Raw genomic sequence first — 9,948 nt, 5'->3', positions numbered from 1 at the left:
GTGGCCGTTAAGTGCCTTGGGAACCTGTGTCTTCCCAAAGGGCTGAGGGGTCAGAGTATCGCCATCAGACCGGGACCAGGTTTGCCTGGATGGGGTCTGCATTGAACTCAGGAGTCCAGTCCCAGCAGCCTGCAGGGTCAGTGACAAAGCACTTACCAGCCCTTCCCACAGATGACAATGGACCTCTGTGGATCTTGCCCTGGGACTCAGAAACCTGGATGTGACTGCGGGGGATGGGAAGGACGCTGCTGAAACAGGGCTCCCAGAGGCCTCAAGGTGCCCTAGAGTGGCAACTGCCAACGTAGGGGTTCAGGACCATAGCAGGCAGTCTTGGGAATGAGCCTGGTAGTCACTTTCTTGTTCATAACTAAGGGCAACGACAAATCTAACCGGACCTCGTGGGCACTAGACAGTAAGACCCACGGAAGCAAGGTCCATACCTGTGCCGGTCTCTGCCACACTGCCAGCACCTGGCACAGTGACGGCACGTGGAAGGGGCTTAAGATACAGGTCGAGTGGACAGTGAATGGACAGGAATTTAAACTACTTTCTGTCCAACACTACTTCATGCAGCTCATGCCTTCATTTAGCGAGTGTTTCTTGAACATCTACTATGTGCAAGTCTCTGTTGCTAGGAGCCGAAATAATTTGTAAGCATCATTCATACTGGTACTTCGAGTGGCCCGTTCGAGAGCATTTCAGCACCACCTGGCTCTTCTGGAGATCGAGGCCTCACGGAAAGCCCCTGTGCGGCTTCAGTGAGAGCTGGGGTAGGGGAGAGGCGCCAGGTTCAGCCTCTTTCCGGGAACATGTGTGGGGTTCCCTTGCACTTGCCCGGGCTGGGCCCCCCCGGGCTCCCGGGGCCGCTAGGTCTTGGCAACTCCAGTTTCCTCTGGGGTCGTGGCGTCTCTCTCCAGCCGCCTCCCCCGCCTCCGAGCAGCAGCCCCAGCCGGGCTGCAGGTAGCTGGGGAAGGGACCGGGCTGCGCCTGGGGAGCGAGCTTCTCCGGGTGGGGAGAGCGCGGCCAACGCGGAGCGGTCCCAGAACAAAAGGCTCATGGCTGGCACCGGCCTCTTTCGAGTGCGCTGGGGACGCGGGTTCGGGGCGCAGGCGGGAGAACCGGGCGCGGGAGGGGACTGGAGTGAAAAAATGAAGTGAGGGGAAAAAAAAAAAAAAAAAAAGGGTGTGTGTGTGAGCGCCCAGGGTGGCAAGAGGTCACCCCCGAGGCCGAGGTCTGCGGCGGGGCGGCCGAGGCCCTCCCTCCGCCTCCTGCTGCGCCTTCCAGGCAGCCAAGCGTGTCTCCGGCTGCAACTCCACCGAGCGCGCCGCGGCTGCCTCCACGCCTGCCCGCCCGCCGGCCGGCCGAGCCAGTAAGTAGCGGCGCGCCCCGCGCCCGCGCCCGCTCCCCGCCCCGCCGCGGCTTCCGGCCGCCGCGCCGCGCCCGCCGCCGCCGCCCCGCGGGCAAGTCCGCCGCCGGCCGCCGCTCCCGCCCGGGCGCCGGGAGCCCCGCGCGCCGCCGTGGCCCCGCGCCTCCACCCGCCGCGCGCTCTCCCGCCGTGGCGCGGCGTCCGCGGCGCGCTTCGGGGAGGGTCGCCCTCGCCGCGCGCTCCCCGGGTGCCGCGCCACCCCTCCGTCCAATGGCTTTCGGGGGGTGGGGAGTGGGGGGCGTCGCCCGGGGCGGGGGGAGGCTAGGAGCCGCGGCCGGGGTGGGGCGTGTGCGCGGTGCGCGGCCGAGCGAGGCTGACGTGCCCGCCGGAGCGCGCGCCCGGGCGAGTGAGTGTGTGCGGGAGTGTGTGCGCACACGCCTTCGGGGGCTGGAGTGACACTGCAGTGGGTTTCTCCCTCGCGCCGGCCCTCCGGCTGCTCAGCCCCCCCACCTGCCGCCCCCGCGTTTGGGAAGCAGCTTGGCTCTTTTATCTTCCCGAGCCTCCCTCTCCATCCACCCCTCGCCAGTCTTACTTTTCCTTTCACCCAGGGGGCTGCAGCTGGCCACCCTTCCGCCGGTGCCAACACCTAAGCCGTTTCCAGTCTCTCCTTAGCCAGTCTTTTCCACTTATCTTTCTCCGGGGTTCCTCCACGAGCCAGTCCAAGGCTCCCCCATCCTTGGAGATTGTTTTGTTGGACTGCCGTACCGAGGCGTGTAAAGCTTGAGGACTTTATTATTATTTCGATTCTTTTCATCTCCTCCCCTTCTGGGCAACGGAGCCATGAAATTTCCAATCGAGACTCCAAGAAAACAGGTGAACTGGGATCCGAAAGGTTGGTATTTCCTACTTGGGCGGCCCTCGTCCTGCCTCCACCTCCTGCGCGCGCGCGCTTCCGTGAGTGGAAGCACTCTTGCTCCCGGCAGCGTGTGTCCTGAGGCTGCAAAATGCGCCTGGGAACCGCAGCGCGGGTGGGAGGAGGGCGGAGGCAGCGTGGGCTCCAAACCCAGATAGTGCCTGTCATTACCACATAATCATTGTCCCTCCTGGATTGTCTCAAAACCTATTTAAAGATACACCAAGCCGGCTCTTTGGCTTGAATTCACACCAAGTGTCGGTATTTGCTTTTGACTTTGTGTGTGTGTGTGTGTGTGTGTGTGTGTGTGTGTGTGTGTCCTTTGTTTCTGGTGATCTTTGTCTCTCTGGCAGATGGGTGGGGTGCCTCCCCCTGGATCTGGAGCTGCGCAGCCTGCTCAGGGTGTCCTCGGTGGGAAAGGTTTCCTGGCAGCAAGTGAGGCTCGGATCTGCAGCACCGGTCCCTGGAGGTGGCCCTTCTCCTAAGGCACGGGGCATAATGGAGCCCCCAGGGCCTTCCGAGTCTTCTCTCAATCTTATTACCAAACCAGACAGCTAGTTTGGCTCAGACAGGACTAGAAGTGGGAGGGGGAAAGGGTTTGCGAGAAGGGTGGGGCTGGCAAGGGCTGGGGAGGGGGCGCGCAGCGTGTCCGCCTGAGCAGCAGTGTGGTCTACAAGCTCTAATGAATGTTGGACAGCGTTCCCTTGGCGCAAAAGAGAGCGACCAAGACAGATTTGTGTGTGCCTAGCGTCGACCACCGTGTCTGGAATTAGCATACAGATGTTAAGGCCCCTCTTGAATGACTGCCAGGCGAGCAGAACAAGTTGCAACCGAGTGTCCGGTTTTCGCAGGAATGCGTTTTATCATTTCTCCCAGCCTCCTCTGAAGCTGGTTTGGGCTAGGCAACAACTCTGTGTGTGTTGGGTTGAAATTTGTTTATCTGATGTGTGTATGTGTGTTTAATATTTTTTTGGTTTGTTTGTTTGTTTGTTTTGCGAGGGCATTTATTCTTTTCTCCAGACCAGAAAAGCAGAAACCCACTTATTTGTTGAGTAAATGTATTATAAGCTGACTGGCTATTCACGAGTGAAGATGTGTTGCGTGTTTTCAACACTGAAGCTGTTACACCTATACAACCCAAACCCAACCTAGTTTTTGTCTGTTGATCTCTGGAGAGTGTGCCTTGTTTTTTTTTTTTTTGTTTTTTTTTTTTTTTTTTTTTTAAATTTTATTTTGGTCCCTGCAAAACATATTTATTGAATGCCCACTACTTACCAAATGCTGTCCCTGGAGATATAGTCAGAATAGTATAGAACAAGTCTTCTTGGACTTTATAGTGAGGGACATAGACCTAAATCAGTCAATGCACAGAAGAGTGCCTAATTATATGTTTATGTACATTCCATGAAGGAGTGCATCAGGGTTTTAAGTGTAGAAGAGATTGACAAGGATCAGGGAAGGTGAGCAGTCAGGGAAGGTAGTCAGACCCTTGTACTGAGACCTGGAAGATATGTAGGGCTTAATTGGCTACCGAGGAGGTGAACTGACACAGAAGAGGAAACAGCAAGTGCAAAGGCCCTGCGGCAGAAGGAACATATGTATCTGAGGAAGTGAAAGGCAGTTTCCATGGCTAGAGTGGAGAGCAAGAGAGCATGTGTTTTGAGGCGTGGCTGGTGGATCCATAGTGTCAGACCCCAACAGCCTCATGTTGTTGTAGGTAGGGTAGGATTGTGGGGTGGGGACAGGAGTGTTGTCTTTATCTTAAGCCCCTGAAAGGTTTCAAGCTGAGAACAGGTATGGTCTGAACTCCGTTTCCAAACAAGCGCTGTGTGGCTCGGGTGAATGTTAGGGACCTGACACCATGGTGACAGGGACCAGGGTAGTGGCTGTGGTAATGGAAAAGTGGATGGGGTAGGGAGCTCTGGAAGGCAGAAAGAAAATCAACAGGTTTTGTGTGAATGCAGCGTGGAGGTGGAGTCATTGGAAGAACCGGGAAGACAGTGAGGGCAGGACCAGTCTTGCAGGAAAGCTCGAGCGTTCAGTCTGAAACTTGTTGACTGGGAGATGTCCCTGAGGTGTGTCAGGTGGGCGGCTGTCTAAACAATCATACTGGCATCTTCAGGGAACTCTGGTCGGGATGGAGGGCTGTGAAGTTTGCCTCGGTTTTGAGAATACGTTTCTGGATAATCGTCATTCTCTCTCTATATATATCAAAGTGCTAAACACAGATGAATCCAACATGTTACAGCCTGACAACAATGGAGAAGTGCACAAGTAGCATCTACAGTCACAACGGATGGTGCTAAAAATGAAAAGACTCCAATAAAAAGACTGACATTTAATGAGACATCATTGCATGCAGGTGTTTCATGCACATTATTTCATGCAATTATTCTCATAATACTTCTGCGGTGGTATTGGCCCCACTCGATGGCCATCAGGGTGCCACTGAACTACCTTCCAGTAAGATGCTCTGACTTCATGCACAATCTTCTTGCAGGTGGGCGTGGCAGTAGTCTTTTCTAGCCAGGAGGTGGAGGCAGGAAGAGAGTAAGGGAGTGAGGGTGGTATATCTCACACCTGTATGGAACCATGTGCTCTGCACACATTAAAAAATAGTTTATTATTAACTAATTCATTACAATTTAACTAGAAGAATGTTATTTGCTCTTATTTAAACTTAAGAAGATACTGGCCTAATTTTGCAGGTGGGGGAACTAAAGAACAGAGAGGTTGAGTAACTTACCCAAGATCACACAGCTAGTGTGTGGTGCTGTTGGACTAGAACAGGGGTCCTTTTTTTTTTTTTTTTTTAATTTTTTAATGTTTATTTTTGGGAGAGAGAGAGAGACAGAGCACGAGGAGGGTGGGGCAGAGAGAGAGGGAGACACAGAATCCGAAGCAGCCTCCAGGCTCTGAGCTGTCAGCACAGACCCTGACACGAGGCTGGAACTCACAGACCGTGAGATCATGACCTGAGCTGAAGTCGGACGCTTAACTGACGGAGCCCCCCAGGCGCCCCAAGAACAGGGGTCCTTATACATTCTTTGAGTCTATGTCTTAAGTTGTTCGGACCTCTGGCTCTTGTCTGGTGAGGCTCCCAGAGCTCAGGGGCTGGAGAAGCTCATTGTAAGGAGAAAGAGAAGAAGAAGGAAGAGGAGGGGGAGGGAGAGGAAGAAGAATGCCTTTCCTACTCAGTCCTTTTCCATTAGCCCATCTAGCCAAATAGAATCTCCGCCTCTACCTCTGGTGGGCCAGTCACTGGCCACTGGACAGACTTTGGGTCTGTTCTTTGGAAGTTGGGGCTTACACAGACCAAGTGTGTTTAGCAGGGCAGAGATGCAGGGGGAACCTAGCATTATAACAGAAAAGGAGAGGGACACTTCCACAGACTGTAGGTTTTGAGTATTAACAGATTCGAACCTTCAGGTGGAGGTGCTCACAGATTGTGGAAGGAGGTTGTAATTATGATGTTTTACTTACAGCCCCATTACCTGACAATTTAATAGCACAGAATGAAGGCGGATTGAGAGCAGATTGGTTTTGATTGCCCTTGCGTGAATTAAGCAAAGCACTGTCAAGAGGTTTAGGTGCAAAACGAAGACCTAAATGTAAAATGATTATTCTCCGGTGAGCTGTGGCCTTCCTCCATATTTGTAAAGCTAAGCCTATAACAAATAGCTACTGCTTGTGTAGGACCTCAGAAAAAGTTGACTGGCACCAAGTCTGGCTTTTGTAGAACTTATGTACATTTTATTTATTTATTTTTTATTAATTTTTTTTAACGTTTATTTTTGACAGAGAGAGAGACAGAGCATGAGTGGGGGAAGGGCAGAGAGAGAGAGGGAGACACAGAATCCGAAGCAGGCTCCAGGGTCCGAGCTGTCAGCACAGAGCCCGATTCGGGGCTCGAACTCTCGCACCGCGAGGTCATGACCTGAGCCGAAGTCAGATGCTCAACCGACTGAGCCACCCAGGTGCCCCAAACTTATGTGCATTTTAAATCACTGGGATCACCTGTTGGTTTTTTGCTGAAAACTGGGATTGGCTTGCTGCTTTTATGTATATTTTTTAATGTTTGTTTATTTTGAGAGAGAGAGAGAGAGAGAGAGCAAGCGGGGGAGGAGCAGAGAGAGAATCCCAGGCAAGCTCCATGCTCAGCATAGAGCCTCCTCTGGATCTCACGACCACGAGAGCATGACCTGAGCCGAAATCAAGAGTCGGACGCTTAACGGACTGAGCCACCCAGGTGCCCCGCTTTTATGTATCTTAAGGGGTTTTAAAAAGCATTAAGATCAGCACACAATATTCCCACACCTCAAGGCAAGCAGGTCAATATGGTGTAAAAAACCCTGGATTTGGAGGCAAAAGAATTAGGTTCTAGAATAAGCTGTAGCAGTAATTAGCTGTGTGACTTTGGGCTGCTCATTTCACTTCTTCTCATTGCCCCTCCCATGTGCAAAGGGACCATTGACATGGCCTCTTTGACCCTATCTCTTCAACCCTCTCCTTCGATCTGACCTTGGGGCCATTGGCTTCCTTTTGTTCCTCAAATAGATCAAACTTGGTCCTGTCTCAGGGACTTGCACTTTCCACTGCTTAGAACGCATTTTCGTGTGGCTGGCTCCTTTCCACCTTTGAATGTCAGCTCAAAGGTCACCTTCTTAGCAAGGGCTTCCTTGTCCCTTCCGAAGACCTCCCCTCTCAGTCCCCAGCCTTGTCACTCTCTACTATGTCGCCCGTTCAGTTGTCTTCCCGGCACTGGTCATTGTCCGAAAGCCTCTTACTCATGTGTCTCATTTGATGCCAGCCTCCCTCACTAGTGTATGAACTTCATGAACAGGCAGGAACTTGCCCTGTCTTGTTACTCTCATATCCCCAGTGCCCCAGGAAGAGCCTGGCACCTAGTAGACACTCGGTGACTTTTGCTGAATGAGTGGATGGTTGGGGGGTTGGAGTAGAGAGGATCTCTAAGTCTTCGTGTGTGAAGGAAATTCCAGGACTCCTCTAAGCTACAAGCGGCAAAGTACAAATAAGGAGAAAGGAAGAATATTTCTGTATAACGGGGTATTGGAAAGGACACAGACATTTCCACTTGTTGCAAACTCCCGTCTCTCGAAAAGTCTCCAGCAGACTGTTTCCTCCTGTTCTCCCTCTCATCAGGAGTGAAAAGGCTGAATGGGGGTGCGGTGGGGGCTGGGGCAGGGTGGTGATGTAGCCTGACAAAGATACGGTTGGTATTCAATGAGTAATTCGGCTCAGATTAGCCATTGACAAGTAGCTCTTTTTAGGTATTTAAATCCACTTAAGAAAGAAGCAAAGCTTCAGAGCTGGAGCTGGCTTTTTAAAATTTTTAATTATTTTTATTTTTTTAATGTCTGTTTATTTTTGAGAGAGAGAGAGCGTGAGAGGGGGAGGGGCAGAGAGAGACAGAGAGAAAATCCCAAGCAGGCTCCATGCTGTCAGCACGGAGCCCAATGCGTGGCTTGATCTCACCAAGCATGAGAACTCATGAACCATGAGCTCATGACCTGAGCCAAAGTCAGACACTCAACCTATTGAGTCATCCAGATGCCCAAGGAGCTGGTTTTAGTTTGTTTTTTTTTTTAAGCTGTGTTTTTAGTGAGTACCTGAATGCAGAATTACAGAGAGGCCTATCTTGTACATGTTTAGCGCTTTTCAGTTTACATAACGCTTCTTACAGGTTATCTCATTTGTTTTAGAAACAACCTTATTTTTGTTGCTATTGGAACCTGAGGTTTGTTGAAGAGGAAATGAGTTATTTAGAGGCCCAAGGCTGCAAACAGGCAGAGCTGGGGGCCAACCCAGTCCTTTCGATCCTTAAAGTCCAGGCCAAGGCCAATTTCCCTCAAGCCTTCCTCCCTTCCAGGGTCTTTGTCCATCCCACACGCTTTCATTGACTCTTACCCGTAAGTGTATTCAGAAGTTTCTCTGAGAGATTTAGAGGAAAAAGGCTCTCAGTCTATCAGTGAGTCAGTAGTCGCTGGCTGTTTTCTGCAGGCCATAAACTGGCTGGCACTCTATCCCAAGAGTTCAGCTGAAGACCCTTGGATTTCACTTCTGCTGTCCTGGCTAAAAAAAAATTCAGTCTCTTATGGCCATCAAGGTCACTTGAGCGCTATCTTTGCTAACGTGTTTCCAGACACACATTTGTATAGCTTAGACTTGCTGGAAAGAAAGCCATCTATTTTTGATTTAGCATCCAACTTTCAGGAGATCAGCGTTCCAAATGGGATTAATAAATGCGCCCAAATCACCGCAATTATCCTAGAAAGTAAAGAGAAAAAATGTTCCAAAGATCGTCTGGGCCAAGATTTGGTTCGGGGTTCTTTTCCAGCAGTGTCTGAGGGAGCTTCACCGTTCTTTTGCCCATCCCAGTGTTCGCTGAGTGGCATTAAGACAAGACAGGTTGATTTTGCTACTTCACCCTGTTTCCAAAAACATCTGTGCTTCGGCTCTGTCTTAGTCTCCTCAGGCTGTCATGACAAAGCACCATAGACTGGGTGGCTCAGTTGTGGAGACTGGAAGTGCAAGATCAAGGTGCCAGCAGGATCGATGTCTGATGAGAGCTCTTCCTTCGGGTTGCAGGTGGCCACCTTCTCACTGTGCCCTCACAAGGTAGAGAGACAGCACTCTGGTGGCTTCCCCTTCTAACGAGGACAACAGTGCTATTGAATTAGAGCCCCACTCCCATAACCTCATTTAACCTTAATTACCCCCTTAGGGCCCTATCTCCAATACGGTCATGTTGGTAGTTAAGGTTTCCACATATGAATTTTGCAGGGGACACAGTTCAGTCCATAACAGGCTGTATATTAGCATCATAAGTCAGATGCATTAAAAAAATACAATGTGCATCTTGCCCCAAATTGGGAGACTTCAACCACACCTGCGATATGGTGTGAAGGGTATCTCCTATGGCACAGAACTGGGGGCCCACTGTTGGCAAGAAAAAGGTTATAGAGATAGTGGATTATTTTATTTTATTTTATTTTATTTTATTTTATTTTATTTTATTTTATTTTATTTTATTTTATTGTGACTTTTAGTCCATAGAGAATTAGAAGAGTTTAATGAAACAGAATGAAGCCATTTTACTGAGAGCCAATTAGGAGGTTTCAGTTTGGACAGCTTTCTTGGCTGAAGCATAAAGGTGAATTAAAGGGAGAAGCTTCTGCTGTACTCAGATTCTGTTCTAAACGGCACTTACAAGATGAAGCAGACAGAGACAGAGTCGGGGGCTCTGCTCTGCATGGTGTGGTTTTGGAATCTCCCTAAATGTCAGTTACACCCACCTGGCAGATTTTTTTTTTTTTTTTACGGTGGTCAGAGGAACCATCCTCATCCACCTTTGGGCTCTGGTCCTCGTGGTATTGTCAGTGGACACTTAACTGTTTATCTAAGTTAGGCTCATTACTGTTACCCAGCATGGAGAAACAAAACCTCATATTTTACTTTCAAGAACATTTATTTGTGGTTTGTAGACAGAGTCTGAGATGTTTTTTTCTCTCCTCAGAAGTGTCTGGGACTGAGTACTGTGAATTGAAAATGAAACCTGACTTCCAAATCCTCCATTTAGGGTCGGGGTGGCGGTGGTGGTGAGTGCCAGAACCATCGGCAAGGGGATTGGGGGGAATTGCGTTCTCTT

The 9,948-nt window shown here is 50.5% G+C and overlaps 1 protein-coding gene across 1 annotated transcript in view; it reads left to right on the top strand.

Moving 5' to 3' along the window:
* Nucleotides 1–1,727: 1,727 nt before the first annotated feature.
* KCNK10 (potassium two pore domain channel subfamily K member 10) overlaps nucleotides 1,728–9,948 on the top strand; it is a 123,792-nt gene continuing 115,571 nt past the window's right edge. The window contains exon 1 of the mRNA XM_060620469.3: nucleotides 1,728–2,258. Coding sequence (XP_060476452.1) covers nucleotides 2,207–2,258 — 52 coding nt within the window. The 5' untranslated portion in view covers nucleotides 1,728–2,206. The remainder of the gene's footprint in view (nucleotides 2,259–9,948) is intronic.

Source organism: Panthera onca, chromosome B3 (genome assembly GCF_046562875.1).
Source record: "Panthera onca isolate mPanOnc1 chromosome B3, mPanOnc1 haplotype 2, whole genome shotgun sequence".
Taxonomy (NCBI): Eukaryota; Metazoa; Chordata; class Mammalia; order Carnivora; family Felidae; genus Panthera; species Panthera onca.
This window is presented reverse-complemented; position numbering and strand designations above follow the sequence as displayed.